At 42.1% G+C, this 21,438-nt stretch overlaps 1 protein-coding gene across 14 annotated transcripts in view; it reads left to right on the top strand.

Moving 5' to 3' along the window:
- The window catches only part of LOC124009345 (adhesion G protein-coupled receptor L2-like), a 135,640-nt gene that overhangs the window by 53,336 nt on the left and 60,866 nt on the right, over nt 1-21,438 (top strand). For 9 of the 14 annotated variants that reach the window (XR_006834279.1, XR_006834280.1, XM_046321043.1 and 6 more), the window contains exons 4-6: nt 3,890-3,999; nt 5,071-5,085; nt 6,657-7,460. Coding sequence is in view for 12 of the 14 variants with exons in the window: in XM_046321043.1 (XP_046176999.1) it covers nt 3,890-3,999; nt 5,071-5,085; nt 6,657-7,460 (929 nt within the window). In the remaining 2 variants the exon portion in view is untranslated. The remainder of the gene's footprint in view (nt 1-3,889; nt 4,000-5,070; nt 5,086-6,656; nt 7,461-21,438) is intronic. The other 5 variants (XM_046321048.1, XM_046321049.1, XM_046321047.1 and 2 more) reach the window with 1 other exon arrangement.

The raw sequence follows: 21,438 nt of genomic DNA, 5'->3' as shown, positions 1-21,438 counted from the left end.
ACTTCTTTGGTTTCATCATTTCTGGTGTCATTGGAGGGAGGGAAAAAAAACATAAAACGGTAGCAAGCTAGCTTACAGATTAATTGCAAGGAAAGGTCTGTAGGGGTTTTCACACTCTTTCCCTGTCATCGCTATTTCTCCCTTCAGAGTAGGACAGGGTAATAGCCCTGGGCGGGGGATAATGACATTTTTCATAATTAATATTTACTGACGGAGGGGAGTTGATGACTGTAGCTCACATATCAGACGCCACTGTCTTGTCTGCATCCCCAAAAACCTCCTGTAATGTCATTGTGATGGTGATGACGATGATGATGATGATGATCTGCCGGCTGCTATTGTAGAATAGATGATTCAAGGGAGACGTAATGGGAGAAAAAAATGTATTAGCCTACCGACCGTACATAAGTTGGACGTAATTGTCCAATATTTCAATGCTAATCACATACTTATAAGCAGGCAGTAATAGGCAGCGAGTGGCTGGTTAATAAACTCTTAGCATTTTACGTATGCGTTTCTTATCTGTACGTAATTAGAACTACACATGGATTTCCTACAAGGTTACTGGCTCACTGCAGGGAAGTTTTATGGCAGGTCTGATAACAACCTAATTTCTACTTTGGCTGTCACACTGAAAGCTCTACTTTTCGGCTTTTGAGGGACAGCTAGGCTTTCTGCTTCAGCTGTGATTCTGTGAGAGATCTGTCCAACTTGCACAACTTTGCATTTGACCTTCTCAAATATTTATCACTAAACGGTGTGCAATTCTTTCAGCTTGTTTTTGTAATGGATAACTGTTTCCAGCACATAACGTTCTGAGAGCCACATGCTTCTTAGAGCTTGGTGAGAGCGTGGTTTTGTCCTCTGGGTATTTTACATACAACCATCCCACAACTTTCTGAGAAGGGTGCAGAATAGTTGCTTGGCTTTGGAACATTCTCAGCACATGGCAGGACTGATCACCGACGACGATAGGAGTAGGAGTTCAGATACGTGGCAGTGTGGTGCCAGGACAACAACCTCTCCCTCAACATCAGTAAGACAAAGGAGCTGATTGTGGACCACAGGAAACGGAGGTGTGAGCACGCCCCCATCCACATCGATGGGGCTGTAGTGGAGCGGGTCGAGAGCTTCAAGTTCCTCTGTGTCCACATCACTAAGGAATTGATATGGTCCACACACACAAACAGTTTAGAACAGGTCACGACAGAGCCCCTTCCCCACGGGAGGCTGAAAAGGTTTGGCATGGGCCCTCAGAACCTCAAAACGTTCTACAGCTGCACCATTTGGGAGCATCTTGACTGGCTGCATCACCGCTTGGTACGGCAACTGGCAAGGCACCGGACTGCAAGAGGGTGGTGATTATGGCCTAGTACATCGCTGGGGCTGAGCTCCCTGCCATCTAGGACCTCTATACCAGGCGGTGTCAGAGGAAGTAAGAGAAAATTATCAGACTCCAGCCACCCAAGCCATAGAATCTTCTCTCTGCTACCGCACGGCAAGCGGTACCAGTCCACCAAGTCCGGAACCAACAGGACCCTGGAAAGCTTCTACCCACAAGCCATATGACTGCTAAACAAGACTGCTAAATAGCTAATCAAATGGCTACCCAGACTACCTGCATTGACCAATAACTCTTGCACCGACTCTACCCAATCACACACACACACACACACACACACACACACACACACACACACACACACACACACACACACACACACACACACACACACACACACACACACACACACACACACACACACACACACACACACACACACACGCATATTGACCACACGCGCACACACAAAGCCATACGACTTTGTTCCTCCTGTCACTTTTTATATTTGTTATTATATTTTTGTGTTTACGAGCATGTGACATAAATTTGATTTGTTTGAAAATTAACTTAAGTTCCTTGATATTTCATTACTTTAACAGAACGTTTCCTAAAAGTTCAATGGTTCTTTTTAAATTCATGTTCTCAAATTATTCTGAGAACGTTAAGAAAACACTCCCTAAAAAAACGTTACTAACAATCAGAACGCTATAAGAATGTATACATTCCATTCATAGCATCAACAATTTTTATTTTTTTATTTTTAATTTCACCTTTATTTAACCAGGTAGGCCAGCTGAGAACAGGTTCTCATTTACAACTGCGACCTGGCCAAGATAAAGCAAAGCAGTGTGACAGACAACAACACAGAGTTACACATGGAATAAACAAGCCACTAACACAATAAACAAGTCAATGACTCAGTAGAAAAAAATAAAGTCTATATACAGTGTGTGCAAAAGGCATGAGGAGGTTGGCAATAAATAGGCCATAGTAGTGAAGAATTACAATTTAGCAGATTAACACTGGAGTGATAAATGAGCAGATGATGATGTGAAAGTAGAGCTACAGCAGAGTGAACCAAGGCCTGTAACAATACTCTCTCTCTATCCTCTAAGTGTGTTCAGGTGTGTTAGCTGCCCCCAATAATTGACCACACCTGATCTTAATGAGTGCTTGTTTCTTTTGAAATGGGGTCTGTTTAAATAGACTAAAATGACCACCTTTGTATGCGTAAAAAACCATGGCATGCTAGCTCCATCCTGGTGACGCAGTGGCCTAATTCCATAGATTGAGAACAAAAGACTATAGGTTCGAATCTCACTGAAATATATAAATAAATGTTTGCATGATTAATGCCTATGGAAGTGTCTGATCTGTGCTTGGAGTTTTAAAAAGTTAAGTCTTGTTGAAACATTCAGTTAGTTTTAAGGAAGTTATTAAAAACCTCCAAATAACCTATCATTTCTGTTCATAGAGGGTTAATAATAAAGACATTTTCACTTCTGTTCTTAGAACGTCAAAAAACGCTCCGCTTTACCGGTCATGAAACGTATGGCTTCATTTCCACATCCAATGTGAAACCAAAAACAGACGTTCTCACAACTTCCTAGGAACCAAAAGTGCAAGCTGGGATGCCTCTGCGGCTGCTGTTGATGCTATGCCTTCTCAATCCCTCAGCCTCAAGAGAGCTTGATTGAAGTGAGGCCAATTTTATCCTATATTTACACAAAATCAGTTATTCTATTCCCCTCTCTCTCCCCCTCCATCTTTCACTCACAAACACAAACACACACAGTTGTAACAGTTTTAAGAGTAGTACATAAAACTTCACAGCCAAGGTCATTTCAAGTTATGAGGCAAATAACTAACTCCCATAGCAAAGGCTAGGGAGTCTCCCATAACAAATACACGGGAAACACTTGATAAACAGTACATGGTTTTCACTTGATGAGACTTATGTGTTTCCTGTGACCCACTAGAAACAGTCATTTCAGCCAATTACCCTCTGCAGCCGCCTGTTGTGCACATTTTAATTGCTCTTTGTGTGGGTGAGTGGTGCTTAGTGGCTGGAACTGATAAGGCTGATATTCTCATCTCATATACATGAACATCCCATAATATACTCCCTACCTTCAGCTCAACTCCTCATTCTTCCACACTGTGTCTGTATTCCTCTTTATATATGTGTGTGTGTGTGTGTGTGTGTGTGTGTGTGTGTGTGTGTGTGTGTGTGTGTGTGTGTGTGTGTCTCTTTATCTATTTACTGTTTCTCTCTTTTATTTATCTCCCTCTATTTATTCTCTTCTTCCTCCCTCAACTTGTTAATAGCATCAACAGTACAGTATATTTACTGCCCTGCTTGGATTAATATGATTTTCATATCCTTCACCACAGCAATACTGCAAACTGGATTTGAATGAGTGTGTGGAGGGAAGAGGGAAGTGGCTATGTATTATTCATGTGTCTCTCTCATTCTAATACCACTCTGGGGATGTTATAGTAGTTTGTGTCATTGCTGAAATGTTTGTGATTCATCTTTTCCAGGTGCAACAACCGTACCCAGTGTGTGGTTGTGACTGGCTCTGATGTCTTCCCTGATCCTTGTCCTGGCACTTACAAGTACCTAGAGGTCCAGTATGAATGTGTCCCATATAGTAAGTATTCAGCATGTAATGATGCTGTGCAACAAAATCTGATTTTTTCTTGAATGTGTAGTTAGGTTTATTAGATCCTTTACTTATTAAGTGGGGGTCCTGTCGGAGGGGGGGATATGTGTTATCTGTGTGTAGAAGTTTGTTTTTCTGTCTGTTATAAAACAAAAGCTGATCTTTTTAAATGAAATAGTAAATGTATTTATAAAAATAATAATCTGACTCTTGTTGCTGTTACGGTATGTAATTAGCTGAAGATTTATTTTCATGAAATAATATTTAGTTTTTGACCTCTTCTCCATTTCTCATCTAACTTTCCGTCCCCTCTTGTATCTTTTCTGTATTAACCTCTATCCTCTCTCTCCTTCTATGTTTCAGTCTTTCTTGTTCCTTAGTTGTCTCGCTAGGATCTTTTCCCTCTTCCGTTTGTTGCTTCACTGCTTTAATGAAGGAACTCAATATTGGGTTGCTCGTCATCAGCCATTGTTCACTTGCAATTGTATTTTTTGGCTCATTTGGGAAATTGTGCCTGTAACATTGGCAAGTAATGTTCTGTGTGTGGGCGAAGCGGACTACGGAATTTAGATTTGTGTCTATAAAGTTTTTGAGTAAATACCGCCCCAGACAATACTGCCAGAAATAACCCTTTTGCTGTTTCTCTAAGAATGTTATCTGATTTTAAACTGATTAGGGATTTCAGAAACAGTACAATGTTTCTTTATGTCAAACGATTCACTTGGACAGTAATTCGGCCTGTTTATTACTGATGCAATCAGGCAAAACAAATATTATTTTGATGGCTAGAAAAGCATGGAATCGTGATTGGTGGAACAATTTGTGTAGTTTGTCTCCAGCCCTAACCTGTATGCTTCCATATTATAGGGTCTGATAATCTCCCTCTGTTTGCTGTTTTTTCTTGTTCCCCCAAAACAGCCATCTCTTTGTCCTCTATCGATCATATCCTGTAACCTTCTCTACTCATGTAGCCTACCTGGTAGTTGACTCACGATAACCTTTCTCTCCCTCTTGCACTCTTTCTCGTTTGCTTTCTTTCTTTTTCAATGCCTAAAATAGAAGTGGAACAAAAAGGTAAATGAGTGGTCCAGTCCTCCCTCTGTCCCAGCCCCACCCTTCCCCAGCTCCCTGTAATGTGGTGTTACAACCCTCCCTCTTGTCTCCTCCCTCCTGATTGCCTCTTGTCAAAACGCCTGCCCCAAACCCCCATAAGGTGTTGATTGCAACTCTGGGAGACAATTTTAATTTCAAAGCCGATTTGTAAAAGCAGCCTTGAGGTTTGAGAGATGGAGCCCGTTCAGATTCACTAGACATGTTACCAGTGCTGGTCTCGTACGTCACCAGATATTACATCCCCTACGCACCTCTAGTACCTCAAATCTCGCAGTAGACAGTTTGGAAGAATGCTATGAAGGCAGTTTGTCATCTAAACCATTATACATTTCAATAATACAACATGATACAGATACACCAATTCACAAGCATGTGAAGACATTTTAAGAGGGTTATTTTCCCATTTAAATTCAAATGACATAGTCGGACACAACAACATAACTAAGCTACCACCAAGCCTAACTATAAAAAAACTATTAGCTAGAGCTCTCAAATACAGAAATGCATAAATATTATCATACAGTATCATATGCATTGTACTGAGCTCGGTAGCAAGCTAAACAAATAATGATGTGCATCAGGTAGCCTAGCAGTGAGAGCATTGGGCCAGTGGCCGAAAGGTCACTAGTTCAAATCTCTGAGCCGACAAAGTAAAAAATCTGTCTGTGCCCTTGAGCAAGGCACTTAAACATAATTGCTCCAGGGTCACTGTTGATAATGGCTGACCCACGACTTGACCCCACCCTCCGGGGGTATCTCGGGGAGTTGGGATATGCAAAAAAAAGACATTTACATTTCACAAATGCTTATAATACACACTTACATGTGTGATGGTCACCTGTTGGCAGATATGGGAGAGTGAGGTTGGCAAAAACTGAAAGAAGCCCAACAAAACCCCAAACCCAAGAAGCCCAACAAAAGCTGCTGTTGTTGTCCTGTCTCCTCTCCAAACCCTACTCTCATCTTACCCCAGCTTCGCTGCCACCTCCTCCATCCAGAATGTTGTTGTGGTTCTCTCCACAAGTCTTATCCCTTATCATTCTCTCTGTGTGCTTTTTCAGTAAGCATGTGCAGTTTTGCCATTTACACAATTGTCAGTGTCACTGTTTGATGCCAGGTAGAGGTTGCAATTAAAACAAGGGTTCCAGTATACACTTCATCCCTACCTCTCCCATCCCCTTACATGTCTTGCATTTACAGGGTTTATCCTCCTTTGGTTTGACTTTTTGGATTTGTTTGGTCCCACACAGTTAACGTGTACGGCAGACAAACTCTATAAAGAAGCAAGACCTTTACTCACTCTTGCACATCATTTTCTTGGCTTCACCTTTGATTTTTCGTTCTATTGATAAGCAATAGCACTAAACACTAGTTAAATGACTGTCACTCATCTTTGTCCCACACTCTACTTGGACAGCAGCGAAAACTATACAATATACACACTACATACCGTGATGAAATATCTGTTTATACTCTGCATATAAAAAAAAAAAGACTTAAACCCATCTTTCTGTTTCTCTGTCCCTCACTAGTTTTCATTTGTCCCGGGACCCTGAAGGAGGTGGGGGAGCCCACGTTTGTGTTTGAGGTGGAGCAACAGGCGGGAGCGTGGTCTAAAGACCCCCTGCAGGCAGGAGACAAGGTCTTCTTCATGCCCTGGACGCCGTACCGCACTGACACCCTTATTGAGTATGCCTCCCTGGAGGACTTAAAAAATGGCCGCCAGACTACGACGTATAAACTCCCACATCGTGTTGACGGCACGGGCTTTGTGGCCTACGACGGGGCCATCTTCTTTAACAAGGAGCGCACGCGCAACATTGTGAAATTTGATCTCCGCACACGCATCAAGAGTGGTGAAGCCATTGTGGCCAACGCCAACTATCACGACACCTCGCCGTACCGCTGGGGCGGCAAGACGGACATAGACCTCGGCGTTGACGAGCGGGGGTTGTGGGTGATCTACGCAACGGAGCAAAACAACGGACGAATCGTGATCTCACAGCTCAACCCTTACACGCTCCGCTTCGAGGCCACCTGGGAGACGGCGTACGACAAGAGATCCGCCTCCAATGCCTTTATGGTGTGTGGCGTGCTGCATGTGGTGCGGTCCACCTATGAGGAGAACGAGAGCGAGACTGCCAAGAGCCACATCGACTACATCTACAACACCAAGCTGAGCCAGGGAGAGTACACGGACATCCTGTTCCCCAACCAGTACCAGTACATCGCTGCTGTGGATTACAACCCCAGAGATAACCAGCTGTACGTGTGGAATAACTTTTACATCCTGCGCTACGACCTGGAGTATGACGCTGAGAAAGACCCTGCTGACGGTAAGCCTCAGTCACAGTACGGCAGGTTTCAGATGAATCCTGATCTGAGATCTGTATGTGTACATTGAATTTTCAAGCAAGCCTCCCATTGAAATCAAAACAGGATTTCTGTAAAAAGACTGAGTTACATGCACATATTTCAGGTTGAGAGTCAGCACTTTGTGTTGTATTTGCGTCAGGTGCTGAATATATTCCTGTGTGTGTTGAGTGTGTGTTGCTGCATGGGAAGTCACAGATGACTGATTTTTAATTTTGAACACAATTCAAGTGTGATTCAGAGAATAGGAGATTGTTTGTCCTGGGGAAAGACCTAATTTGTAAATAGAAAATGACAGATTCACCTTGGTACGAGGTAGAACTCCCTCAGGAGCCTTCATACTCTGGCACAAGGCATCAGCTATAAAGCCTTGCTTCCTTTATTACCATAAGGCAAGCTCAAGAACTCCCTCTCCACTTGAAGCTTGGACCCTATCGAATGTTCTAATCTCAGGTCTTATCCCAGTCCTTTATGAACAGTGGCCTTGTGAACTTCCCTTTTAATGCCCCGGAATGGGATTCTGAAATATTGCATACAGTATGACAGAAGGTTATCCCACTTTCTTTGCCTTGCCTTTGGAGCCGATTCGGACATCTGTTGCCATGGCTACCCCATCAACCGTTCGTTGACGGCCCCTCATTTACCCTAGATTGAGACAATCTCCATAATATTATGGCCTGGCGGTCGGTGTTAAAACGCAGAGTCAAAGTACCATGTGGCTAGATGGCGGTAACACCGGTGAATCATGGCCGGATGACACGGTTAGAAGAATGACTTGAGCGCTGTTGAAAAGGAGAAAAAAATATGATCAAGATATCAATAACGGCTGATGATCCTGTCAAACGCTGTAGGGTTTTAAATGAATCTGTGAAGTGTCTGAGGGGAGACGGACGTGCATGTCATCAGTCAGGGCCCTTACATCACAGTGTCTGATAATGGGTGTAATTACCTGCCTGTAGCCTCCTTATCCCTGAGAGCTAGGCTAAGTCCCTGCTAACGCTCTGCACAACAAGGAACTATCAACTCTATACCATGATGCTGTGACGTGTTGGGGTGGAGCCTCCTCCTTATCCCTGAGAGCTAGGCTAAGTCCCTGCTAACGCTCTGCACAACAAGGAACTATCAACTCTATACCATGATGCTGTGACGTGTTGGGGTGGAGCCTCCTCCTTATCCCTGAGAGCTAGGCTAAGTCCCTGCTAACGCTCTGCACAACAAGGAACTATCAACTCTATACCATGATGCTGTGACGTGTTGGGGTGGAGCCTCCTCCTTATCCCTGAGAGCTAGGCTAAGTCCCTGCTAACGCTCTGCACAACAAGGAACTATCAACTCTATACCATGATGCTGTGACGTGTTGGGGTGGAGCCTCCTCCTTATCGCTAAACGCTAGGCTAAGTACCTGCCTAGTCACTTTGGGGGAACATGCTACCACGCTGCCATTGGGGTTTCAAGTTGTTCCACAGTGCTGCCCCCTGCACAAGAGTAAGTTTTGACTGAGTTCTCACATTTTCGCTGATTTAATTTTTTTTTTTATTGAGAATAAAGTGATATCCAGTAAGTTGGCATTCCAGTGTATAGCTAGGTTAATGTTAAGGATTTTTCCCAAAGGAAAAGTGATCCCTGACCTGTGTGTGCAAGGGCAATTTCCCCATGAATACCATATGTTCCTGCACTCTGATCACGTGTCAACGCGACAGACGGACGGACGGACGGACGGACGCCTTGAGCTCGTGACGGTCTTAGAGGTTCAGTCTCTGTGTGCCCAACCCAACCAAAGCAGTCAATTAAGACCATTTAGAATAGATAGACACCAGATACTAGTATTTTAAGTTGTTTCTCCATTGCCGAATTGGCATGTATTTGCATGCAAATGGCCTCTTCTGGCTGCTCAGGATAAGATGTATGTAAATGTAATTAACAAGTGAATTATCATAATTCCCCTTCATGCCTAATAACAGCCACACAGAGAGGAGAGAAGTCAGCATGGCAGTGCATTCCCAATCAAGGGGCTTTACTCTGTTTTGCTCTCAGCTAATGCTTCAGCAAACGCAAATGCCAAAAACTGACGCTAGGGCTGTCCCAGACCTAATATAAATCTTTGTCAACTGAAAGTCGTCTGTTCTTTCGACCGATCAATTGGTCAAAATGTTAAAATGTGTATTTTTCCCTCTATAGCCACATCCTATGTGTTTTGATAAAATCAACTGTATATGCATTGAGCTTGTCTGATGCTTTAAGCTCACAATTTGATGAAACAAGACACAAATGACTCGAGAGGGAGATCAAGACCAGAAGATTGAAACCTTAACCTGTCCCGACCATCCTCCTCCCTCTCCTGCTGGCTTTTGCAGATTCTGCCATTACCCTCCTGATGTTGCCGGTAATAGGCTACACTAGGAGACGGCAAACTTTCTCATGTGGGAGGCCAATTTATCTTACCATTTCTACCGATCTGCGTGCCGGTAATGGTTTTCATATGAACATTTTTGTGGAACAGTTTCATTTAATTTATAATAACGTCTTCATATATCATTGTCAAGTGGTTAATCAAAATTCTATTCAAATCTAAATGAAAATGATACTTTTTAGGTTTGTAAGTTCTATTGCCATTGCCAACTATGTAAAAATAGCCTACATAAAGCCTAATAAAAACAATAAAATAGCTTAAACAATGCAGCCTGCAGGTAGAAAATATCCCGATTTAAAAATAAATATCCTATAAATCACATTGGCTACACATGGCCTGTCTGTAACCAATTTGAAACATTGTATCAACTATTAACTTGGGTCCATCCGGCAACATACAGTTTCCTGCGCCAGTGAGCTCGGGACACACATCCCTGTAGGCAATTTGCGCAAGAGATAAGAATTATTCAGGTAGGTCTATTTTATGACGTTCCCACTGGATCAGAGCATTACATTTTTCCCTTACACAATGAGTGGTTATGGAAAGGGAGAGAGCTGGAAAGATTTTTCAAATGCATTGAGGAATTGTCATTCTCAATGGATGTAAAAATAGACTTAATTTGCTTGCTGTTTGAGGTCAAATAAACATTACATTGAGAAGCTCCACAGCTCATTAATGGGGCTGCATTAAACCAATCCGGAATACTATCAGATCCCCAAATGGTAGATTAGAAATGATAGGAATTAACGGTAAATGTACTACTAGTGATACATGTAATGGGGAATTGATAGACACTAACAATTCACACAATGAAGTTATGGAACAATGAGTGTACACAAATTGTCGGGAGAGGGCACACTCTGGAGAGAGACGTGCATTGTGCAGCCACACTCCCCCTCTTCTTGGACTGTACCTCCACAATGGAATAGTCTCGGCATCCGCAATGGATTAGTTAACTGAGATGGGCGCAAATCAAACGGGTGTCTCCTCTGCTATAAAATATATATATATATACACACACACAATTGTTTTATTTATTTTTCTGGCACAGGAGACACCTGTTTTTTTAGTTTAAAAAAAAATTCCTCAACAACAAAATCTCGGCTGAATAATTGGGGTCAGCCCAAACAGACACACAAACTCTCACTGGCTTAACTGCATGTGAAAGATGTAATGATGAAAACTACACAGCCACACACTAGCCTACATACAGTGCCTTGCGAAAGCCCCCTTGAACTTTGCGAACTTTTGCCACATTTCAGGCTTCAAACATAAAGATATAAAACTGCATTTTTTTGTGAAGAATCAACAACAAGTGGGACACAATCATGAAGTGGAACGACATTTATTGGATATTTCAAACTTTTTTAACAAATCAAAAACTGAAAAATTGGGCGTGCAAAATTATTCAGCCCCCTTAAGTTAATACTTTGTAGCGCAACCTTTTGCTGCGATTACAGCTGTAAGTCGCTTGGGGTATGTCTCTATCAGTTTCGCACATCGAGAGACTGAAATGTTTCCCCATTCCTCCTTGCAAAACAGCTCGAGCTCAGTGAGGTTGGATGGAGAGCATTTGTGAACAGCAGTTTTCAGTTCTTTCCACAGATTCTCGATTGGATTCAGGTCTGGACTTTGACTTGGCCATTCTAACACCTGGATATGTTTATTTTTGAACCATTCCATTGTAGATTTTGCTTTATGTTTTGGATCATTATCTTGTTGGAAGACAAATCCCCGTCCGAGTCTCAGGTCTTTTGCAGACTCCATCAGGTTTTCTTCCAGAATGGTCCTGTATTTGGCTCCATCCATCTTCCCATCAATTTGAACCATCTTCCCTGTCCCTGCTGAAGAAAAGCAGGCCCAAACCATGATGCTGCCACCACCATTTTTGACAGTGGGGATGATGTGTTCAGGGTGATGAGCTGTGTTGCTTTTACGCCAAACGTAACGTTTTGCATTGTTGCCAAAAAGTTCAATTTTGGTTTCATCTGACCAGAGCACCTTCTTCCACATGTTTGGTGTGTCTCCCAGGTGGCTTGTGGCAAACTTTAAACTACACTTTTCATGGATGTCTTTAAGAAATGGCTTTCTTCTTGCCACTCTTCCATAAAGGCCAGATTTGTGCAATATACGACTGATTGTTGTCCTATGGACAGAGTGTCCCACCTCAGCTGTAGATATCTGCAGTTCATCCAGAGTGATCATGGGCCTCTTGGCTGCATCTCTGATCAGTCTTCTCCTTGTATGAGCTGAAAGTTTAGAGGGACAGCCAGGTCTTGGTAGATTTGCAGTGGTCTGATACTCCTTACATTTCAATATTATCGCTTGCACAGTGCTCCTTGGGATGTTTAAAGCTTGGGAAATATTTTTGTATCCAAATCCGGCTTTAAACTTCTTCACAACAGTATCTCGGACCTGCCTGGTGTGTTCCTTGTTCTTCATGATGCTCTCTGCGCTTTTAACGGACCTCTGAGACTATCACAGTGCGGGTGTATTTATACGGAGACTTGATTACACACAGGTGGATTGTATTTATCATCATTAGTCATTTAGGTCAACATTGGATCATTCAGAGATCCTCACTGAACTTCTGGAGAGAGTTTGCTGCACTGAAAGTAAAGGGGCTGAATAATTTTGCATGCCCAATTTTTCAGTTTTTGATTTGTTAAAAAAGTTTGAAATATCCAATAAATGTTGTTCCACTTCATGATTGTGTCCCACTTGTTGTTGATTCTTCACAAAAAATACAGTTTTATATCTTTATGTTTGAAGCCTGAAATGTGGCAAAAGGTCGCAAAGTTCAAGGGGGCCGAATACTTTCACACGGCACTGTAGTTGTTGAGTTTACACATGAGTTTAAGAACCCTTACTCCAGCTACGGTTCTGCTGCTGGAATTGAAACTTGAATGCATACAGCTACAATGTATTTGCATTCATAACTGCCCTCTGCAGATCATTAAGTTAAGTTTTATGAGAACAAAAGCCCTTAGCTGCTCATAGAGGGAGGGAAATGGAGAAGCATGGCTGTGCCTACAGCAAGATTCTGCCTGTGCCATTCACATGAAAGAAATTGGTTCATGTTTATTAGGTTGCTCAGATCTACACCTTTAACTGCCCTGACTACACCGCTATTAGGATTTATTGCGCCTCTGAGAGAGTATAGATGGGGATTAAACAACCTGTTCTGCAGGGTGATCTAATGGTGCTAAAAGAACATCTCTCACTGATACTGAGAAGCACTTGAGGCGCAGAGAGGAAATTAATTTAGTCCATTAAGATTCACGGGGTCCCACAGTTAAAGTTCCTTGAAGAACCGAATCGCTACAATTCTCAGCCTTTTTTTTATAGAGAACAGTATAATCACTACAATACCACCAATGTGTCTTCTCCTACTATGCCACCAGCCTACAGTGCCTTCAGAAAGTACTCATACCCCTTGACTTTTCCACATTTTGTTGTGTTAATCAGTGGAATTCAAATGGTTTTAATTGACTTTTTTTAGTCAATGATCTCCACAAAATACTCTGTCAAAGTGTAAGAAACTTTTTTTTTAAATTCATGGTAAATAAACCACTAATTAATTTTGATAAGTATTCAACATGTTAGAATCACCTTTGGCAGTGATTACAGCTGGGGGTCTTTCTAGGTATGTCTCTAAGAGCTTTGCAAACCTGGTTTGTACAATATTTGCCCAAATTCTTCAAGCTCTATCAAGTTGGTTGTTAGTCATTGCCAGACAGCCATTTTCAAGGCTTGCCATAGATTTTCAAGCTGATTTAAGTCAAAACTGTGACTAGGTCACTCAGGAACATTTCAATGTTGCCTTGGTAAGTAATAGTGTATATTTGGTGTTGCGTTTTAGGTTATTGTCCTGCTGGAAGGTGGATATGTCTCCCAGTGTCTGGTGGAAAGCAGGCTGAACCAGGTTTTTCTCTAGGACTATGCTTAGCTCTACTCCTTTTCTTTTTATTAAAAAAAACTACATAGTCCTTGCCGATGACAAGTATACTCATAACATGATGCAGCCACCACCATGCTGGAATATATGACGAGTGGTACTCTGTTGTGTTGGATTTGCCCCAAACATAACGCTCTGTTTTTGCCACTTTTTTTGCAGTATTACTTTAGTGCCTTATTGCAAACAGGATGTATGTTTTGGAATATATTTGATTCTGTATAGGCTTCACTCTGTCATTTAGGTTACTATAGTGGAATAACTACAATGTTTTTGATCCATCCTCAGTTTTCTCCTGTCACAGCCATTAAACTCTGTAATTGTATTAAAGTCACCATTGGCCCCATGGTGAAATCCCTGAGGGGTTTTCTTCCTCTCCGGCAACTGAGTTAGGAAGGACGCCTGTATCTTTGTAGTTTCTGGGTTTATTGATCAACCATCCAAAGCGTAATTAGTAACTTCACCATGCTCAAAGGGATATTCAATGTCTTTATCTACCAGTATGTGCCCTTCTTTGCAAGGCATTGGAAAAACCTCCCTGGCCTTTGTCGTTGAATCTGTGTTTGAAATTACCTGCTCGACTGCGGGACCTTACAGAAAATTGCATGTGTGGGTTACAGAGATGAGGTAGTCATTAAAAAAAATCATGTTAAACACCATTATTATACACCGAGTGAGTCCATGCAACTTATTATCTGACTTGTTAGACACATTTCTTCTCCTGAAGTTATTTAAGCTTGCCCAACAAAGGGGTTGAACAAAGGTGTTCAGTACTTCTTGACTCAAGACATTTCAGCTTTACATTTTGTATTTATTAGTAGACATTTCTGAAAACATAATTCCACTTTGACATTATGGGGTATTCTGTGTAGATCAGTGACGCAAAATCTACACTTCATGCATTTTAAATTCAAAATGTGGAAAAAGTCTAAACACACTTTCTGAAGGTACTGTGTGTGCTACCGTTCAAAAGTTTGGGGTCACTTTACAAATGTCCTTATTTTTTCTACATTAACATAACATAACATTTATCAGAAATACGGTGTAGACATTGTTCGTGTTGTAAATAACTATTGTAGCTGGAAACAGCTGATTTAAAAAAAAAAAAGAAGGAATATCTACATAGGTGTACAGACGCCCATTATCAGCAACCATCACTCCTGTGTTCCAATGGCACGTTGTGTTAGCTAATCCAAGTTTATCATTTTAAAAGGCTAATTGATCATTAGGAAACCCCTTTGCTTTTATGTTAGCACAGCTGAAAACTGTTGTGCTGGTTATAGAAGCAATAAAACTGGCCATCTTTAGACTAGTTGAGTATCGGGAGCATCAGCATTTGTGGGTTCGATTACAGGCTCAAAATGGCCAGAAACAAAGAACTTTCTTCTGAAACTCGTCAGTCTATTCTTGTTCTGAGAAATGAAGGCTATTCCATGAGAGTAATTACCAAGAAACTGAGGATCTTGTACAACGCTGTGTACTACTCCCTTCACAGAACAGCGCAAACTGGCTCTAACCAGAATAGAAAAAGGAGTGGGAAGCCCCGGTGTACAACTGAGCAAGAGGACAAGTACACTAGTGTCTTGTTTGAGAAACACACGCCTCACAAATCCTCAACTGGCAGCTTATTAAAGAGTACCCGCAAAACACCAGTCAACAGTGAAGAGGCGACTCTGGGATGCTGGCTTTCTAGGCAGTTTCTAGGAGTTCCTCTGTCCAGTGACTGTGCTCTTTTGCTCATCTTAATATTTTCTTTTTATTGGCCAGTCTGAGAACTTTTTCTTTGCAACTCTGCTTAGAAGACCAGCATCCCGCAGTCGTCTCTTCACTGTTGACGTTGATACGGGTGTTTTGCGGATGCTATTTAATGAAGCTGCCACAAATAAGTTTGCTTTTCTTTCAAAAACAAGGACATTGCTATGTGACCCCAAACTTGTGTGTGTGAGTGAGTGCAGTCAGAAAAAAGTATATATACAATATCAGTCAAAAGTTTGGACACACCTACTCATTCAAGGGTTTTTCTTTATTTTTACTATTTTCGACATTGTAGAATAATAATGAAGACATCACAACTATGAAATAACACATATGGAATCATATAGTAGCCAAAAAAGTGTTAACCTCTTTGTTGAAGGCTGCCACTGAAAGTTGGTGAAATTTACCTTTCATAAAATCACGAGTATAATACATTAAAATAAAGCTCAACTTCTTGTTAATCCAGCCGCTGTGTCAGATTTCAAAAAGACTTTACGGCGAAAGCAAACCATGCGATTATCTGAGGACAGCGCCCAGCATACAAACACATGAAAAACATTTTTCAACCAAGCAGGTGCGACACGAAAGTCAGAAATAGCGATATAATAAATGTCTTACCTTTGATCTTCTTCTGTTGGCACTCCAAAAGGTCCCAGTTACATCACAAATGGTCCTTTTGTTTGATAATGTCCGTCTTTATTTCCATAAAAACTCAGTTTAGCTGGTGTGCAGTCAATAATCCACCCAGTTTCCCTCCACCATTAACACAGCGTCGCCCCACTGACCTCCCGGTCGCTGCCGGTTACAACAGAGCCTGGGCGCGAACCCAGAGTCTGATGGCACAGCTGGCTCTGCAGTACAGTGCCCGTAACCACTGCGCCACCCGGGAGGCCAATAAACCATACAATTTAAGATGGAGAATCATTATTGTCTATACCGGAGAAAAATACCAAAGAACGCATTCTCTTCCACGCGCTTGGAAACACTACAGCCAAATTGGGAGCCAAATAGAAAAACTACAATTTCTGGTACATTTTTCCAAAAACCAGCCTGCCATGTCAGTTCTGTTATAATCACATACATAATTTTAATAGTTTTAGAAACTTGAGTGTTTTCTATCCAAATCTATTATATGCATATCCTAGCTTCTGGGCCTGAGTAACAGGCAGTTTACTTTGGGCACGCTTTTCATCCGGACGTCAAAATACTGCCCCCTATCCCAAACAAGTTTTAAACAAATCTTCAAAGTAGCCACACTTTGCCTTGATGACAGCTTTGCACTCTTGGCAATCTTTCAACCAGCTTCACCTGGAATGCTTTTCAAACCGCCTTGAAGGATTTCCCACATATTCTGAGCACTTGTTGGCTGCTTTTCCTTCACTCTGCGGTCAAACTCATCTCAAACCATCTCAATTGGGTTGAGGTCGGGTGATTGTGGAGGCAAGGTCATCTGATGCAGCACTCCATCACTCTCCTTCTTGGTTAACTGCCCTTACACAGCCTGGAGGTGTGTTGGGTCATTGTCCTGTAAAAAAAAAAATGTATAGTCCCACTAAGTGCATACCAGATAGGATGGCATATTGCTGCAAATGCTGTGGTAGCCATGATGGCTTATTTGAACTCATTCGACCAAAGGACAGATTTCCATTGGTCTGATGTTCATTCCTTGTGTTTCTTGGCCTAAACAAAGCTCTTCTTTTTATTGGTGTCCTTTAGTAGTGGTTTCTTTGCAGCAATTTGACCACGAAGGCCTGATTCATGAAGTCTCCTCTGAACAGTTGATGTTGCGATGTGTCTGTTACTTGAATTCTGTGAAGCATTTATTTGGCCAGCAAACTCTAATGAACTTTGCAGTAGGGTTAACACTGGGTCTTCGTTTCCTGTGGAGGTCCTCATGCGCTTGACTTGAAGAAACTTTCAAAGTTCTTGAAATTTTCCCGATGGACTGACCTTCATGTCTTAAAGTAATGATGGACTATCGTTTCTCTTTGATTATTTGAGCTGTTCTTGCCATAATATGGAATTAGCCTTATTGGTAAAATACATTCTTCCACCCCTGTCTTGTCACAACACAACTAATTGGCTCAAATGCATTAAGAAGAAAATTTCACAAAGTAGCTTTTAACAAGGCACACCTGTTAATTGAAATGCATTCCACCTCATGAAGCTGGTTGAGAGAATGCCAAGAGTGTGCGAAGCTGTCATCCAGGCAAAGGGTGGCTTCTAGGAAGTATCTGAAATATAAAATATATTTGATTGAACACTTTTTTTTGGTTAGTACATGATTTCATATGTGTTATTTCATAGCAAAGTGAAGACATCAACACTAAGGTAACTGAGCTAAATGACTATCGCCCTGTAGCACTCACTTCCGTCATCATTATGTGCTTTGATAGACTAGTCAAGGACCATATCACCTCCACCTCCAATCGCAATCACACTGCACACTGCCCTAACCATCTGGACAAGAGGAATACCTATGTAAGAATGCTGTTCATCGACTACAGCTCAGCATTTAACACCATAGTACACTCCAAACTCGTCATTAAGCTCGAGACCCTGGGTCTCAACCCCGCCTTGTGCAACTGGGTCCTGGACTTCCTGACGGGCCACCCCCAGGTGGTGAGGGTAGGAAACAACATCTCCACCCTGCTGATCCTCAATACAAGGGTGCGTTCTCAGCCCTCTCCTGTACTCCCTGTTCACCCATGACTGCATGGCCATGCACGCCTCCAACTCAATAAGCAAGTTTGCAAATGACACTACAGTGGTAGGCTTGATTACCAACAACGACAAGACGGCCTACAGGGAGGAGGTGGGGCCCTCGGAGTGTGGTGTCAGGAAAATAACCTCACACTCAGCGTCAACAAAACAAAGGAGATGATCGTGGACTTCAGGAAACAGCAGAGGGAGCAGCCCCCTATCCACAGCATACACATCACAGGCAAACTGAATTGGTCCACCCACACAAACAGTGTGGGGAAGAAGGCGCAGCAGCGCAGATGCACAACCAAGAGCATCCTTTCGGACTGTATCACCGCCTGGTACGGCAACTGCTCCGCCCACAACCGTAAGCCTCTCCAGAGGGTAGTGAGGTCTGCACAACACCTCACCGGGGGCAAACTACCTGCCCTCCAGGACACCTACAGCACCTGATGTCACAGGAAGGACAAAGAGATTAAGGACAACAACCAGAACAACAGTTCCCGCTCAGCCCAGTCAAAACTGTTCGCTGCTCTGGCCCCCCAATGGTGGAACAAACTCCCTCACGACGCCAGGACAGCGGAGTCAATCACCACCTTCCGGAGACACCTGAAACCCCACCTCTTTAAGGAATACCTAGGATAGGATAAGTAATCCTTCTCACCCCCCCCCTTTAAGATTTAGATGCACTATTGTAAAGTGACTGTTCCACTGGATGTCATAAGGTGAATGCACCAATTTGTAAGTCGCTCTGGATAAGAGCGTCTGCTAAATGACTTAAATGTAAATGTTAAATGTAAACCACCCGAGCCACTGCCTGTTCACCCCGCTATCATCCAGAAGGCGAGGTCAGTACAGGTGCATCAAAGCGGGGACCAAGAGACTGAAAAAATAGCTTCTATCTCAAGGCCATCAGACTGTTAAACAGCCATCATTAACATTGAGTGACTGCTGCCAACATACTGACTCAACTCTAGCCACTTTAATAATGCAAAAATGTATGTAATCAATTTAGCACTAGCCACTTTAAACAATGCCATTTTATATAATGTTTACGTACCCTACATTACTCATCTCATATATAGATATATATACTGTACTCAATACCATCTACTGTATCTTGCCTATGCCGTTCGGCCATCACTCATCCATATATTTTTATGTACATATTCTTATTCATTCCTTTACACTTGTGTGTATAAGGTAGTTGAGAAATTGTTAGATTACATGTTAGATATTACTGCATGGTCGGCACTAGAAGCACAAGCATTGCGCTACATTCGCATTAACATCTGCTAACCATGTGTATGTGACAAATAAAATTTGATATTCACTATTATTCTACAATGTCGAAAAATAAAGAAAAACCCTTGATTGAGTAGGTGTGTCAACTTTTGACTGGTAGTGTGTGTGTGTGTGTGTGTGTGTGTGTGTGTGTGTGTGTGTGTGTGTGTGTGTACACAGTGGGGCAAAAAGGTATTTAGTCAGCCACCAATTGTGCAAATTCTCCCACTTAAAAAGATGAGAGAGGCTTGTAATTTTCATCATAGGTACACTTCAACTATGACAGACAATGAGAAAAAAAATCCAGAAAATCGCATTGTAGGATTTTTTTAATGAATTTATTTGCAAATTATGGTGGAAAATAAGTATTTGGTCAATAACAAAAGTTTATTTCAATACTTTGTTATATACCCTTTGTTGGCAATGACAGAGGTCAAACGTTTTCTGTAAGTCTTCACAAGGTTCACACACACTGTTGCTGGTATTTTGGCTCATTCCCCCATCATGGCTTTAGAAGCTTCTAATTGACATCATTTGAGTCAATTGGAGGTGTACCTGTGGATACATTCCAAGGCCTACATTCAAACTCAGTGCCTCTTTGTTTGACACCATGGGAAAATCAAAAGAAATTAGCCACGAAAAATAATTTTAGATCTCCACAAGCCTGGTTCATCCTTGGGAGCAATTTCCAAATGCTGAAGGTACCATGTTCATCTGTACAAACAATAGTAAGCAAGTATTAACACCATGGGACCACGCACCTGTCATAGTGCTCAGGAAGGATACACGTTCTGTCTCCTAGAGATGAATGTACTTTGGTGCAAAAAGTGCAAGTCAATCCCAGAACAACAGCAAAGGACCTTGTGAAGATGCTGGAGGAAACGGGTACAGAAGTATCTATATCCACAGTAAAATGAGTCCTATATCGACATAACCTGGAAAGGCTGCTCAGCAAGGAAAAAGCCACTGCTCCAAAACCGCCGTAACAAAGCCTGACTACGGTTTGTAACTGCACATGGGGACAAAGATCGTACTTTTTGGAGAAATGTCTCTGGTCTGATGAATCAAAAATATAAATGTTTTACATAATGACCGTTGTTATGTTTGGAGGAAAAGGGGGAGGCTTGCAAGCCGACACCATCCCAACCGTGAAGCACGGGGGTGGCAGCATCTTGTTGTGGGGGTTCTTTGCTGCAGGAGGGTCTGGTGCACTTCACAAAATAGATGGCATCATGAGGCGGGACATTATGTGGATATATTGAAGGAACTTTTCAAGACCTCAGTCAGGAAGTTAAAGCTTGGTCGCAAATGAGTCTTCCAAATGGACAATGAGCCCAAGCATACTTCCAATGTTGTGGCAAAATGGCTTAAGGACAACACAGTCAAGGTATTAGAGTGGCCATTACAAAGCCCTGACCTCAATCCTATAGAACATTTGTGGGCAGAACTGAAAAATCGTGTGCGAGCATGGAGGCCTACATACCTGACTCAATAACACCAGCTCTGTAGGGAGGAATGGGCCAAAATTCACCAAACTTATTGTGGGAAGCTTGTGGAAGGCTACCTGAAACGTTTGACCCAAGTTAAACAATTTAAAGGAAATGTTACCAAATACTAATTGAGTGTATCTAAACATCTGACCCACTGGGAATGTGATGAAATAAATAAAAGCTGAAATAAGTCATTCTCCCTACTATTATTCTGACATTTCACATTCTTAAAATAAAGTGGTGATCCTAACTGACCTAAGACGGGGAATGTTTACTAGGATTAAATGTCAGGAATTGTGAAATACTGAGTTTTAAATGTACTTGGCTAAGGTGTATGTAAACTT

This window comes from Oncorhynchus gorbuscha, linkage group LG22, assembly GCF_021184085.1.
Source record: "Oncorhynchus gorbuscha isolate QuinsamMale2020 ecotype Even-year linkage group LG22, OgorEven_v1.0, whole genome shotgun sequence".
Taxonomy (NCBI): domain Eukaryota; kingdom Metazoa; phylum Chordata; class Actinopteri; order Salmoniformes; family Salmonidae; genus Oncorhynchus; species Oncorhynchus gorbuscha.
This window is presented reverse-complemented; position numbering and strand designations above follow the sequence as displayed.